At 45.3% G+C, this 16,351-nt stretch overlaps 1 protein-coding gene across 1 annotated transcript; it reads right to left on the reverse strand.

The window, feature by feature from the left end:
* Positions 1 to 1,039: 1,039 nt before the first annotated feature.
* On the reverse strand, positions 1,040 to 9,635 carry LOC103172465 (induced myeloid leukemia cell differentiation protein Mcl-1 homolog). The gene is made up of 3 exons (XM_042346461.1): positions 9,265 to 9,635; positions 5,130 to 5,377; positions 1,040 to 1,944 (listed from the first exon to the last, which is right to left on the reverse strand). Exons 1-3 carry the CDS (start codon positions 9,620 to 9,622, stop codon positions 1,828 to 1,830), a joined length of 723 nt encoding a protein of 240 aa, XP_042202395.1. The 5' UTR covers positions 9,623 to 9,635; the 3' UTR covers positions 1,040 to 1,827.
* Between the last annotated feature and the right edge of the window lie 6,716 nt (positions 9,636 to 16,351).

Consider the following 16,351-nt stretch of genomic DNA (forward strand, 5'->3'; position numbering starts at 1 on the left):
AATACTCGGGCTTTGCCTCGCTCATTTTGCTCTCAATCACTCTCAGTCCGTTCGGTCACTCACACAAATTCTCCCCGCCTTCTCTCCCACACACTCTCTCTCCCCCCTCTCCCCGGTACACACATTCTCTCTCTCTCTCTCTCAATTACTCTCTCTCACTCCCTCTTTCTTCCACACACATACACTCTCTCCCCCGTGCTCTGTCAATCATCTGACATCCTGTTGACAGCGACAGGACTCAACGGTTTGGAGGATGTAGTTGGTAAGCAGTGCCATTTGCTTTCCCCTCAGTTCAGACACACACTGCAATAATGGCCAGCATTAATTCCCCATGATGCGTCCTTCCAACCGCCAGCTCCTGTCGCTGCCACAGGGATGTTCAATCGGAGAGGGAGGGAACAGGTGGCCCAAAGTTGGAAATGGTCTTGAACTGGATGAAATTATCTGCCAGGCCAGTTGCAACAAACGTGTTATCACTCCCAAGCATCTTCCCCCCACTCCCCAACACACACAGAATAAAAGTAGCATCAGGTTTTGAAAATAACATTTATTTCTGTGACACTGCTGGCTGACATCTGGCAGTAGGTACTGCTTAATATCCAAAGGTGCAGGTAACTGTGGCAAAAATATAGATGTAAATTTGCTTATTCTTTTTTTAAATCCAACGAGCACCTTTGGCCTCAAAAGCTCAAAATCACCAACCCCAGAGCTTGCTGGGTAGAAAGAATGCACACCCCTTATAGCTATGTTACACTTCAATGTCAAACTACCATGCCTTCAGAGAATGCCAAGCTTTATAAGAGCTCTACCTGGCTACTATTAATAAACTGGACTCAGCAGGACTGGGGTTGGACACAAAATGAGTGCCATTCCAAGTATTCAGTTACATTAGATTAGGAGCTGATGAGGATTAACTACCACAGGGAATGAACAGGGTGGGGGGGAAAAGACAAAAACTGGTTCTCAATAGCTGGCATAACCCATAAAATAAAATAAATTCACTTTAAATTATATTCTGCAAAGCGTTTTGAGGAGTCTCGAAGATGCGATTATTATATAAGTGCAAGGATTATTATTGTTATAAATAATGTGCTCATTTAAAAGATGCAATCTTTCCCGAGTTAACTAAACAACAGCAGGACCAAAACAATTCTGACCAATTCTTTTACACCAAATTACTAATTTCATTTTGGTTAATCTCAATCATACTAACAGTCCCCAAATGTGTATGATTCAAGGTGGTGGACACCGAGCATAAAATAGTTCAGAAATGCAGGCAAAATGTATGCTCCCACCACCCCCCCATCTGGTAATTTAATCATGCATTTGTATCCACTTTACAATTTACTTCAACTCTTTTCCTTTCAGAATACTTCCCCATGAAAGGCAGCGTTGAGGGCAGACAACACTGGAGAAGTGTCAATCCTGTTCATAGCAGCAAAAGACCAATATGACCTAATGTGTACTCATGGTTACCTCTCAGTCAGATCAGGCTCTGAAACCACTAAAATCTTTGTATCTAGGACAGCAAGTGCAGTATATCCCCAGCTTAGCAATGACTGGACTATCACTCTCAATCAGCTTTTGCCAAGATCATATCCATTGTGTCAAAGACTCAGAACTTCTATCCTGCTCCAAATTGTAAGGAGAGCCCTACATTACCGTAGCTGTGTCCCCATTCTTCAATTCTTCCATCGGCAAGAGCTCCCAGAAACTGCTCCAACTGAATGCGACTGAACATGGTTAGTGGAGGAAAAGTCTTTTATTTAAGGGGTAAAACACAACTGGCCTGGACTACTTAGTTCTTTTGAGATTCAATACCTTGGTTCATCTCAACCAGTGCAGAAGGCCTGCCCCAGCCAAACCAACACTTGCAACCATCATCAGTACTTTCTTTGTAGAATCCTCTATGTCATCCTCTTCAAAAAACTCCGTGAAACCATCCTATACAGAAAAGAACCACATTCAGAACTGCAAACAATTCAATGTATTCCAGCAAACACTTCCAGGTAAAGAGGCAAGGGAGGGAGTGAAGCAAAGGGCCTGCAGGATGGGAGGAAAGAGTTTGGACACAATTGAAACCATGACCTTATAAGCTGAAGCACATTCGCAGCTGGTTATATTTAATACACTGCAAGCTTAAAATCACACAACTTGCAGATTAAAATAAAAATCCTCTTCCGCCTCAAAGAACTAATCATGGGATGTTCCAAGGGTACGGTAGCACACTTTCCATTAGTTATCTGCATCGCCAATCGGTACATGGCCATTTCGGCTGGGGAGGACTACGAGTGAGAAATCACACCAGGGACTAAACTTTGTGAACTCTGTCCAGATACAAGCACTTTCTAGCAGCAGACAGCACAGCCAGGGTGAATTTTCTTTGGGCCCAATTAGCACTGAGACCAACTAAAGTTTGACTGCCTTGGCTGAGATGATCAAATACAACAACAAAATTACATTTGTGTAGCACATTTCACATTGGGAGGACATCCCAAGGTCCTGAACAATCAGTGTTTCCCAGACCCAATCTAGGGGTCAGGATCGGGGAGGGTGGAGGCCAGGGAGGGTAGGGGCAGGAGGGTGACTGAAGGAGCAGTTGAAGCAGAGGGTATTGAGATGGGTCTTGAAGGAAGAAAGGGATGGGGCGAGGCAGAGAGACTACAGGATGGAGTTCCAGAGGGTAGGGGCAGAGTGGCTGAAGGTGGGCATGGTGGGGAACACAAGAGGAAAACGTTGGGGTTAGGAGGTTACAGGGGTAGCAAGGAAAAGGCCATGAAGGGCTTTGAGAGTGAGGACTAGGATCTTGAACTATATCCTCTGTGTGATGGGAAGCCAGTGTCAGGCGAGGATGGGGATGATAGCGTCACGGAGCAGAAGAGGACACAGAATGATCTGCAGCCTGTAGAGGGAGGAATTGGGGAGACCGCCAAGCAGGAAGTTTGCCTAATCGAGCAAGATGTTATGAATGTGTGCATGAGGGTTTCAGCAGACTGCAGTGTGTGATAGTGGTGGAGGTGGGGAAAAGTGGTGAGGACATGGATGTGGGGTATGAAGGACAGTTGAGTGTCAAACAGGAGGCAGAGGTTCCGACAAGGGAGAAACCCCTCTGTGTGTCAATCAGGAGCATATTCTACTGATGATACGCATACATCATTTTCTGGTTCAGTCATTGCCCAAACTGAATTGCAATAAAGGAATGGCATTTATTGAGTAGGTGGAGGCTGTTAATTTTTAAACTGTATTGGGAAATTGTAATGATGGCAGCCTTTATTTCCTGATTTGTCATGTTAATGACACTGATGGTGCATTGATCAAAACAGGAAACAGAAAAGATATTGGTCTCATAACACACAGAACAAAAATTAAAATGGGGTACTTTGTCCATGGCATCATTAAAACTAGAGTGGTCCAACCCTTTGTCTGCTGAGAGACCAATGGCCTGTTTTGAGAAAAGTCTGTGAGATAAAATAAGCAATATTTTTGTGTTTCCCTTTCAGAAACAACACAGCACCTATACAAAGTTCTTGATACTGCCAGTTGGGCACCTGAGCTGGGATTCAGAGCTAAGGGAGATGGAAAAGCAAATATGCAGTCAAAAGATTTAGGTTTTGATATGCCTTGGAAGAGGGGAGGGAGTCGGAGGGATTCCAAGAATGGAACTCCAGACAACAGGGAGCGAGGGAGGTTCTGATCATCAGTCATAAGAGTGAACCACAAAATACTGCCTTCACTTCTCCTCTCTCTCTCGCTGTTTCTCTCTCTCCCCCCTCTCCCTCAATCACTTTCTCTCTCAATCAAACGCTCCCCCTCTCTGTCATTCATTCACCTACTCTCCCCCTCTTTCTCTGAATTTTCTTCCATCTTTCACTCAATCCATCTCTCTTACACTCTTTCTCTCCTTTTTTTGGTCAGCTGGGTGTCTGACACACACAAAAATTTGTCGCCATGCTTAAGAGTCTCCAAACCAGGCTGAAAGTTCCCCACATCCCAACTACACATGGAAATCCCACAGATAAATTGTTGGACTAGAATATGCACTCTCTTCCTGGAGGGATGCATCCTGCTTACCTAAATTTCGGAAAGTACTAGCGTTACAGTTAGGGTTAGCACAGCCAAGGTCTTGGGGTTCCCAGAGTGTGCGTTGGGGTATCTGCTGGAGTCTAACCAGCTAAAACTGCATAGCTTGTGATTGATATTGCAGTTTTACTGCTGTTTGTCCAGCTAGGACCACCTGTTAGGGCTTTGGGTTTAACAGGTGCTGAATGGGAGGATTCCTGACCCCTGTGACTGGTCTGCCCTTCCAAGTCCTGTCAATGAGCCAGGCTGGGCTGTGCTGTCATCAGCAGTGCCCTGGAATACTATGGATCTGCCTATCTCTCTCACTTATCACATTCTCTTTCCCCGCTCTATTGTCTCTCAATCACTCACAGCCTTCAGCACTTACTATCTGCTGCAGTGTGTTAGGATGTACCTCTCAAGCTGAGGGTAAGGTAAACTGTGTTTTTACCAACCTGCAGTTCCTGCCGCTGCCATGAGGAGATGGTAAGAAAGGGAGCGGGAAATTATTCGCAGGCCAGATGAAAACATTCACCGGGCTGGATGCGGCCCACCAGGTGGATCACTCTGATGTATATCAACCCAGGGAAATCTCAATTAACACTGGACTGCTAATCATCTTCAAGCGACACAGGAAGAGAACATTAGCCTGTGGCTTAATAGGCAGGATTCAATGCTGTCCATGAAGGGAAGCCACTAGGGCATGACGCTACCCAAATTTAGTTGCTTCCACCTGTTAAGTGTTTAGCTGGGCCCAAAGCATCCCACTCCAGCATGATCAGCACCTTCAGAGGGAAATTTATTAGAATTATTACAATAGAAACTATTGGGTTTGGGCATTTCAAGGAAGGACACATTCACCTTGGAGAGCTTAATGTCAGCCTGGATTCATAATTGAGAGATTCAAGAGGGAGATGTATAAATCTTAAGAAAGTAGAAATGACTTAAACGATTCGAATCAGAGATATGTGAAACTTCCTGTGACAAAAGATCTTCTTGTTAAATCCTTCCGAATATTTCTAAGTGCACTGATTTTCTTGATCAAAGGGTTTTCCAAAAGACCTCCTTACCCAACCGTTGTGTTTCTGAAGCCACTCTCTTTTCTGTTGAGTCAAGTACTGTGTGATTTCTTCAGCCATCAAATCGATTAAGTCATCCAGCTGAAGTTTTGCCAGGTGCTCTCCCATGACTGCTCCAAAGGCGATGAAGCTGACCACCCTGCCCCAATTCATTTCACCATCACTGAACATTTCAGTACCAACCTTCTTGATGGCATTTAGATCTCTCTTGCCTGAGATGTTTAAGTGATTCACTATTCCTATTGAGAAAATGGACATTGTGACCAACAAATCTGGGAAACCAGCACATATATAAAGACATTTTCCCAAACCTGCACTCTAGATTGAAGGCTTCAATTCAGCGTATTGCTTGAAGTCTCGACTGAAGGGTTCTTTCATTATTTAACAACTGCTTTTATAGATATGCAGACAGTACATATAATATGAACCACTTTGAAAGGAAATTGTTCAGGTGCATACAGAAAACCTGAGGCATCTGCTGAGTCCCTTTGGTTCTGAATGAACCAGGTCCCATACAATGTTGGAGCAGAAAATAATCGTAGTGTACCAATCTAAATTGTTTACGCAACTAGCATAACTAAGAATCTACATTGAGGATCACTTCTAGTCTTAGCATTCCTGACAGGTGATTGATCAATGACACTACTCTCTATCCAACCATCACAGATCAAAATTGAGACGTCTTAACGATGTGATAAGACGCTTTATCAAATGCAAGTATTATTCTTAAATTCACACTCCCTTTACACATCCTAACAATGCATGTTGAACTCCAGGGTAATATCCTACATCAATACAAACCCACATCCTGCCAAAGGGATTCCATGCTTAACCAAATAAAAACTTCATAAGGCAGTTCTAAAAAGCCCTTTTGTAGTTGTGAGCTATTCACTGCAGGGATTATTGACACCAAACCATTTTTTGACCACAAACAAGTCAATTAAGGAAAATAGATACTGAAACAATTTTGTTTCTTACTGTGGCTGGTATTGCTAATGCCTACTCCTGCAACCACAACAGAAACAGTCCTCATTCCTCACCTTTCCATTTAAATTCCCACCTCAATGATATAGGCTACTATTTGTTTCGGAAAGGTCCATTGAGCTGCAGGCCATGTTTCCTAAGATATTTTCTCCCACTCGAAAGGACAGAAAGGGAAGCCATGGTAAAACACAAAGAGCAATGCATCAACCAGTTCCAAGAACTCTCACTTGCAGAACAGTCGGCAATGTCAGCTGTTTATGATTTTAAATACTATCTTTTACTACATCACTTCCCTGTCAAATCTGCTTAAAACCCATTGGGAATCCAAACAACCTTCAATGCTATGAAATCTGATGCCTGGTCTGCGATTTTCTGCACAGGAAATGGATTTAAGCATTTAAAAGAAATTGACCTTTCAGTTAGTGCTGCAACAGTGCCAACACAAAACTTATCTTAAACTGCCAGTGTTTGCACCACACCCTCCTAAAATGTCAAGACCAAAAGATAAAGTGAGGGCAAGGTTAACCTGACCATATAAATTTAGTTATAAATTGCCATAAACTGGATTTGTGCACCAGTCAATCTACTCTGTAATGCAAGCCATTGTTTTATCAAATGGGGATTTCTGAAACTCACTGAGAAAGCTTAGAATGCAAATTCATTTCAGAAAACTTAAGTTACGTTATAGTTGAAAACTACGCCATCTCATCAGCCTAACCAGTAATTCGATGACTGTAATAATAATAATAATCCTTGCATTTGATAAAGCGCTTTTCACGTCGGGAGGACGTCCCAAAGCGCTTCACAGAACACACTGTAAAGTGAATTGACTGTATATTTGTGGGCGAACGCGGCAGCCAATTGCGCACAGTAATGTCCCATAAACAGTCGTAGATTGAAAATGACCAAATTATTATTGTTTTGTTATTTTGGAGGGATTATTATTATTATTAATGCAATAGCTAAAGAGATTTCAGTATAGTCCTCCTTCTTCAACAGCATCACAAGAAATGACAGTAATTGTTGCCCGTCTCACCAGATGTATTCCTTCCCAGAATTCAAACTAACCACTGATTTCTTCTTCCGCCTTATATAATGAGATTTGAATTTGAGAACAGTCCAATTCCATTGCACCACTAATTTCACAAACCTACACCAAATAACAAATAATGTGTCCCTAAAGTGCTGGCTATGTATTTTCATACACAGGTTCACTGACCTGTTCAACGATTTCTATCAAAAATCTCTCTGTCAACTTCCATGTAGTTATTTTCATATATCTTGAAAGCCCATGAAGAAGAGGAAATTTTGCAAATGCCACTTCATAAAGGACAGTAGCTCACAAACTAATACGGAAGTGGGAAATGTACTTTGTTCTAGGAATAGAAAACCAATACAGAAATAGAGTGGAATCCACTTTAGCTAGACACATCCGAGCAGGAAGATTTGTCTGATTTACCTGATGTCCGGCATCCAAAGTTCTTATCTTTCTATTCTCTTCCTGCTCTCTGCTCAATGCCTCTCCCCTGCCATTAATGTTCCCGTTGGATGGGAAGAGGACCAATTAGCGGTGGCTATGGTCAATCACCTTGGAGTCGCCATTAATTGGTCCACAATGCAATCACTGCCCCCGAGAGCCGCTTGTGAATGGATGGTGTCCACTGTGTCAATCCATCGTGATTTAACTCCTCCCATTATCTACCTTGATTCTTCCCACTTCCTCCGTCCCATCACTGAATGACAGTCCAACTCCAGCCGCTTATGAATGTCTAGAGTCCCCTGTCAATCACAATGTGAATCCTCTCATCTCCACCCTGTAGTCACTCATGGTTGAATGGACCCACTCCAGACACAGAATGCCTCAGTGAGCAGATGCAGTGCAGGCCAGCAAGGCATTTTTGTCCAAATTAACTGGCATATTTTAAACAGGTAAGTATACAAATGAATCGAGGTCGGGCATTTCATCTGACTTAAATTTAGTGTTAACCAGCTCCAATTGGAGCAGATTCCACTGTAAATGCACAGTGAGTTCACAAACAAGTTAACCGTTCCCAGGGACAGACCTTCTTCCTACTATGAAAGGGTGGAACTTTCCAGAATTCGAATTACATAGCAACCAATATGGAGTTTAACTTTGCAACGATAAGGGCTTGTCTGGATAAATATATCGGGGAAATAACATTTTAAAATCTACCCGCACCCCTCCCCCAATTACACTTCAAACTCCCCACCTGAAGAAAGTCAGTAAATGTTCTGGAAAACTGAAACACTCTAATAAAGATCAACCCTATCAAACATTTATTATCAGTCAGCTGCAAACAAACAGGTAAGGATTTTTAAGCAAGCATAGTCACACAAAGAAATTATCATATTTGGAACTTAAAAATCACCCTGGTTACAGCTGCCCTATTAAGAGTGGAAAGGGCTCCAACTTTAGCTAATAAAGCTAAAGGGTGACCGCTTACTCTCCTCTTTTGAAAAGAGGAGGGTAAGGGGTGACCTGATAGAGGTCTTTAAAATGATGAAAGGTTTCGATAGGGTCAACATAGGAAAGATGTTTCCACTTGTGGGGCCATCAATATAAAATAGTCACCAATAGATTAAATAGGGAAGTTAGAAGAAATGTCTTCACGCAGAGTAGTGGGAATGTGGAACATGCTCCACAAGGAGCTGTTGAGGCAAATGACATAGATATATTTAAAGGAAAGCGAGAGAAGTACATGAGGGAGAAAGCAATAGAAGGTTAGGCTTGAAAGCTTAGTTGAGGAAGGGCAGGAGGAGGCTCGTGTGGAGCATAAACACTGGCGTAGACCAGTTGGGCCAAATGGCCTGTTTCTGTGCTATATTCTAATGTACTCTAATAAAGCCTTTTAAAAAAAATGTTTTGTGGGTTTGGACTAACCGGGGTAAGTCACTGGTAAGGGGAGTCTTGGCCAGGGAAGAAATGGTGAAATCTTACGGCCTTAAACTTTTATGCGGGGGAAGGAATGGGTCATGTTTACCAGAAGGACGAGAGGAAAGCCCAATCAAATATTTAACCAGAAAGGGGAAGGTGAAACTGAAACCATAGTTTCTTCTGGGTTTAATGTATTTAAAACATTTAATATTAGGGACACGGGCCCGGCACAGACCGCGCGCTCACCTGTGAACACGGCGCGGTGCTTGTCGATGACCTTGCGGCCCATGCTCTTGAGCGTGCCCGCGGCGCGGTCCTTGCCGGCCAGCCAGCCCAGGCCCGAGCTCGGCGGGTCCGAGCCCAGAGCGAACTCGCGGACGAAGCCGCGCACCAGGCGGCTGGTGCTGAGGTACAGCGGGTCGGCGGCGGGCGGGAAGCGGGGGCACGAGTGGTCGTCGTCCTGGTCGGGGCTCTGGGGGAGAGAGCTGCCGGCGCCGGGGCTCTTGCGAGGCAGCGACTGGCAGCAGAGGTTGCCGTGCAGCTGCACGATGCTGCTGACGGAGCTGCGGGCGAGCGCGAAGGCTGTTTGCTCGAGAGCGGCCATTTTGACTGACTGACTGACTACAATTGAATATTGTTAAAATGGAGCCGCAATAGTTGCCTCACACTCATTTTATACCCTTCATTACGCAAGCTCAGAAGGGTCATCACATACGTCATTACTGTATAAAAGATAGCAAATACAATAAATTACAATAACAAAATACGATCTACAAAACACACATCTGGAGAATATGATGATAATTGTATGGATTAGTAACTGTGCACAAAGAAGATGAGACTGGCAGCAAATGCGATAACACCCATATCATTCACATCCTCAGATCCATATATCTAACCCCATATCCATCTCCCTAAATGTCCTGATCCCTTCACTCTCACAGTCATATCCCTCACTTCACCCTCATATCCACATCCAGTTGACGGATATGAAAGTGGGAGGGTGAACAACATGGATGTGTAGAAGAGTATGGTTGGCGAGGAATATTGATGTGGGCTCTGAGGAATATAAATATGAGAAGGTGAAGTATATGGATGTTGCATAAGGGATACAGAAATGAGGGGCTAAGGATATGGACATGGGGATGAGGAACATAGATGTGAGATAAGGGATATGGACACTATAGCTCAGCAGTTAAAACACTTGCCTTACAAGCAAGTTTGCATGACCACACCACCCATTCCCTTGACCCCTCCCCACCCCTCTCCTTAGCTCCCAGCTCCACCTCCTCTGCCCTCTACTCTCCCACACCAAGAATCTCTCCAGATCATATATCGCCATTCCATCACCCTAAAAAGACATATGATCTCCCTTTTCTGGAAAAAGTCTTCCCTGGGCCCATTCTTCTTTTCTAACTGCTGGCTTATCTCCAATCTCCCTTTTCTTTTCAAGGTCCTTGAAAGAGTCATTGCTTCCAAGCTTTGCTCCTTCCTATCCTACCATTCCCTTCACTAGCCTCTCCAATGGGTTTCCATGCTGCTCACAACATGGATACTGCTCTGGTCAAGTTCACAACAACATCCTGTCCACCTGTAATTAGGGATTTCTCTATCTCCTCATCCTCCATGTTCCTCTCCTCTTCAACCTCTACATGCTCCCTCTTGGTGACATCATCCACAGATATAGGGTCAACTTCCACATATATGTGGATGACACCCAACTCTATCTTTCTGCCTCCACCCTCAATTCTAGGACACTGACATCCTAACAAACTCCAAAGGGGTCATATCCTCTCCCGCACCAGGCTCCGTGAACCAATCACTCCCATCCTCGCCCACATCCGGCTCCACTGGCTCCCCATCTCTCAGAGGATAGCATTCAAGATCCTCTTCCTTACTTTCAAGGCCCCCTTCTAGCTCTCTGACCCCTATCAACCTATCTGCTCCCTCCATTAAGAAGACTCCGACCTGCTCCATATCTTCTGCATGACTCATTGATGGCCTCTCTGCCCTACCTTTTGAGACTCCATCCCACAATCCCCTCATCTCGCTCCCTCTCTTGCCTCTTTCAAGGCACAACTCAAGACCCTCCTGGTTTTACCGTACCTTCAGTGCTCTCTGCTCTCCTTAATTCCAATCCTGCCCCTGCATCACACACACACACACACACACCCCACTCACCCATGCTCAGATCCTGATCTATGACTGCTCTGCTCCTTGGGACATCCTCCTCATTGAAATGTGCTTTACAAATATAATATTGTTGTTGTTGATTCCCACAGAGCAAAACGTTGAGCAAGTATCATTACTCCACATGCCTCTGTTTACCTTAAATAGGATACTGGTTGTTAGTCGATTGATGGAATACTTTCCGGTGGTAATAATCTCTTCAAAAATAATAAGAATAATTTGGTTACTCAATCCAGGACTGTTTATGGGACACTGTATGCAATTGGCTGTCATATTTCACCCATTGAATATAAAGTTAATTCACTTTAAGGTATATTCTGATGTGAATAGTTGCTTACACACGTACATCTATACCCTTCACCCACTGTTACGTTCATATTCCTCATCCCCACATCCATATTCCTCACATCCAGTCCATTTCTCTCACCCAAAGTCCATATACCTCACCCCCTCTTATCCATATCCCTCAGCCCCAAGTTCTCACCTCAAACAACCATATTCCTCACCCTTATGTCCATATCTCTCATCCACGCTCACATCCATATACCTCACGCCTTCTTATCCATATCCTTCACCCCCACAAGTCGATACCCCTCACCCTTCCTACTTCCAAATCCCTCACCATCCCAATTACCAGATCCCTCACTCCCACTACCATATCCCTCACCCTCCCGACGCCCATATCGCTCACCCCCCATGTCCATATCCCTCACACCCATGCCCATATCTGTCAATCCCACAGGTGCATATTCCTCACACCCTCAGATCCATATCCATCTCCTGCCAAATCCAAATTGCTTTCCTCCATATTTTCAAATCCCTCACGCTCCTTATTTATGTACCAGTGTGTCTCCCTCTCGCCCATGCTCCAGCAAGCGTCAGGGACAGTGGCAAGCCAGCAAGTGGCATGGCCTCAGAAACCCATGTAAACCAAGTGGGAGTCACGTCACAGGCCCATAAATCAGGCAGTGGCAGGGAGTCACAGGGCTGGTTTCCCAGTGATCGGGACCAGTGGTAGCCAGATGGGAGGAGCAGTAGCTATAAGCTGGGCTAGGGTCTCGTGGACCGTACCAGTATTGAACTCTCTTCACTTCCTACAAACTGTCCATTAACCGTCCCTGAAGCTGCCTTTAAATCCACTGATGTTTAAAAAAGATAATCCTGATAAATATGAGAAAATCAACTTTCAGAGTCAGCTATGTAAATGAGCATAGGACCTATCTCTCTCTGTCTGTCAGCTCATTTCACTGTCTGCCCTGTGGCACTGTTTCACCTTCAAACTCCAGTGCAAATTGGCAACATCTGAAAAATGAAATGGTTGCAAACTTGAAAAAATATAAAAATAGCTGTTTGCAGCCAGCTCTATAATTAATTGCGAAGCATGTAAATGAGGTGGAAAACAATGATCCAGCTCAGTGTTCAACAGGCTAATCACAACTGCCCTTAATAATAATAATCCTTGCATTTGATATAGCGCTTTTCACGTCAGGAGGACGTCCCAAAGCGCTTCACAGAACACACTGTAAAGTGAATTGACTGTATATTTGTGGGCGAACGCGGCAGCCAATTGCGCACAGCAATGTCCCACAAACAGTCGTAGATTGAAAATGACCAATTTATTATTGTTTTTGGTTTTGGAGGGATTATTATTAGGCTCTGTGTGGAGTAAGGAAACTTGCCCAAGGTTTGGCCCTCTGCCTGGAATTGAACTCAGGTCTCTCACTTGCAAAGCGAGTGCTCTAACCACTGAGCTACAGGACTCCACTGTAGCCGAATGTAATCCAAATCTCTCATATAAAAAACTGCTTATTTTTAGCACGAAACAAAGGAACCGGACCTTTGTCGGGCTACCAATTTGTCATTTATTCATGAAAAATTCTTCATCTCTGAAGTTTGATCTTCTCTGATTGAGCCAGTCTCAGCTTGGCTGTTACAATTGGTTTTGCTGTCCCTGGGTAAGAGTGTGGCAGAGAGAGAGAATCAACCAGACGTCTTTGCCACTAACTCCTTACTTTTGCTGGAAACTCATGAAGATAAACAGCTGGTCAGGAAGAGATAAGACTTTGTTTCAGGGTTTGCAATAGCATGTCCTGCAGTCACAGTGTAGATGGCACTTGAGAGAGGAGAGCTAATGGAAGCTCAAATTAGCCCAGTCAGCACTTTGACAGGAGGGAGTTAGGGAAGAAAGCTGGATCATTTCCTCAATCAGCTTCCAGTTTATCCCCATGTTCTTTAATATTGTTTCTAATAGTTAATTACATATATATATTTATGTATTCTATAAATTAATTATATATAATTTGTATGTGTCGGAACAAAAACTATATTGCTTCTGCAAACAAACCCTGTTTTGGAATGGAAACGGGTCAATACAGTTTTCCGCTACCTACTTCAAGGAGCTGGGCTGTTTCTCCAACGATATCTCGTCGCAAGATTCTGAGACCGTCCTTCAGGAGGTGCTGTCATCCGAGCAGCCACCGAGGGACTGAAAGCGGAAACTGTGGCAGCTCTCGTGGCTGAGGAAGTGCTTCAGGCCTTACTGTGTTGCAGAGAAGCCAGAGGTGAGGCTCACCGTTCTCACACTGTGAATTCAGGAAAACCATTCAGATTTGAGGAGTCTTCATCAGTGACAACAGCGCTGCAGTCATCATAACCATACATGGCTTTTAGTGAGATGTTTCACAATGGCCTGCAGCTCAGTGGTTAGAGCACTCGCCTCGCAAGTGAGAGACCCGGGTTCGATAAGAAAAAGTAAAATTAAATAATAATTTGGGTACTCAATCCACCCAATCGTCCCTCCATTCTCATTCCCTGCCATCCACTGTCTGTCTCCCTCCCTCCTTCACAGTCTTATCTGTTTCCTGACATCCCATTCTGTATCTCACTCTCTCCATTCCAGCCTCTATCTGTCTCCATCCGTCCCATCCTCTGTCTTTCTACTTCCCTCCCATCCTCTGTCTGACTCTCTCTTCCTCCCATCTCTCACCTACGACTGTTTGTAAGGACACTGCTGTGTGCAATTGGCTGCCACATTTCGCCCACAAAATATACAGTCAATTCACTTTACGGAATATTCAGTGAAGCACTTTGAGACGTTGAGAAGATGTGAAAAGCGCTATATCAAATGCAAGGATTATTATTATTATTATTACCTGGCAAGGGGGAACCGTAGTGTTGGACTTTCCAGTTTTCTCACCATTCAACATGATGTCACTTCCACCCGCCAAGTTTGAATCCCTGGTAGCAAATGCAGTGTTGTTTATACTGGTGTCTCCCTCTCTCCCATCTTCTGTGTCTCTCCACCTCTGCCATCCTATGTCTCTCTCCCTCTCTCCCATCCTATGTCTCTCTCCCTCTCTCCTACCCTCTGTCTCTCTCCCTCTCTCCCATCCTCTGTGTCTCTCCATCTCTGCCATCCTATGTCTCTCTCCCTCTCTCCCATCCTATGTCTCTCTCCCTCTCTCCTACCCTCTGTCTCTCTCCCTCTCTCCCATCCTGTGTCTCTCCATCTCTGCCATCCTATGTCTCTCTCCCTCTCTCCCATCCTATGTGTCTCTCCCTCTCTTTTACCCTCTGTCTCTCTCCCTCTCTCCCATCCTCTGTGTCTCTCCGTCTCTCCCATCCTCCGTCTCTCTCCCTCTCTCTCATCTTCTGTCTTTCTTCCGCTCTCCCATCCTCTGTCTCTCTCCCGCTCTCTCATCCTCTGTCTGACTCTCCCTGCCTCCCAACCTCTGTCTGCTTCCCTACCATCCACTCTCTGTCCCTATATCCTTCCCATCCTCTGTCTGTCTCTCTTTGCCTCACATCCTCTGTCTTTCTCCCTCCCTCTTATCCTCTATCTGTCTCCCTCCATCCTATCCTGTCTGTCTCCCTCCCTCACTTCCTCTGTTATTCTCTTTACCTACCATCCTGTATGTTACTCCCTTCCTCCTATTCTCTTTCTGTCTCTCTCTCCCTCCTATCCTGTCTATCTCTCCCTCCCATCCTCTGCCTATCTCACCCTTGTATCCTCTCTGTGTTTCCTTCCCTCTCATCCTATGTTTCACTCTTTCCCTCCCATCCTCTGTCTGTTTCTCTCTCCCTCCCATCTTCTGTCTGTCTTCCTCACATTCTCTGACTGTCTCCCTCCCTGGCATCCTCTGTCTGTCTGTTTCCCTTCCTCCCATCCTGTCTCTCTCACAACCTCTATCTGTCTCCCTATCTCCCATCCTGTATCTCACTTCCTCCCTCCCATCCACTCTCTGTATCCCTCCATCTCATGTCTGTCTCCCTCCCATCCTCTATCTGTCTCCTTCCCTACATTCCAATGTCTTTCTCCCTCCTTTCCATCCTCGTTCTGTCTCTTTTTGTCCCATCACCTGTCTGTCTCCCTCCCACCCATTCTTCTGTCTGTCTCCCACCCTCCCAAAATGTGTCTGTCACCCTCCCTACCATCCTCTGTCTGTCACCCTCCCTCCCATCCTCTGTCTGTCTATCTCCCTCCCATCATCTGGATGTCTCTCTCCCTCCCATTCTCTGCCAGTCTCTTCCCTCCCATCCTCTGTATTTCTCCTTCCCTCCGATCCTCTGTGTGCTCCCTCCTTCCCATCACCTGTCTGTCTCTCTCCCTCCCATTCTCTGTCTGTCTCCCTCTTTCGCATCTTATCTCTCTCCCTCCCTCGCTTCCTTTGTCTGTCTCCCTACCTCCCATTCTGTATCTCACTCAACAACAACAACAACAAGATTCCATTTATTGAGCGCCTTTCACGTCGGGAGGACGTCCCAAGGCGCTGTACAGTTGGGTCAGAACCCGAGCATTGGGGGACAATGGTCAGGGTGAGGGGAGGGAAGGGAGGGAGCGAGGAGGGGGTAGAGAGTCGAGAGGGGAGGTGAAGGTACGGTCAAAGAGAAAGGTCTTGAGACCGACCTTGAAGGAGGAAAGGGAGGAAGCGGCGAAGGCACTGGGGGATAGAGTTCCAGAGCCTCGGGGCTGAGAGGCTGAAGGCCCGACCACCGATGGTAGGGCGGTTGGGGCGTAGGATGTGGAGCAGATCGGAGCCAGAGGAACGGAGGGTACGGGCAGGTACGTAGGGGGATAGTAGGTCGGAGAGGTAAGATAGAGCGAGGCCGTGAATGGCCTTGTAGGTGAGGGTGAGGGTGAGGA

The sequence above is a fragment of the Callorhinchus milii genome, unplaced genomic scaffold, assembly GCF_018977255.1.
Source record: "Callorhinchus milii isolate IMCB2004 unplaced genomic scaffold, IMCB_Cmil_1.0 Scaffold817, whole genome shotgun sequence".
Lineage (NCBI taxonomy): Eukaryota > Metazoa > Chordata > Chondrichthyes > Chimaeriformes > Callorhinchidae > Callorhinchus > Callorhinchus milii.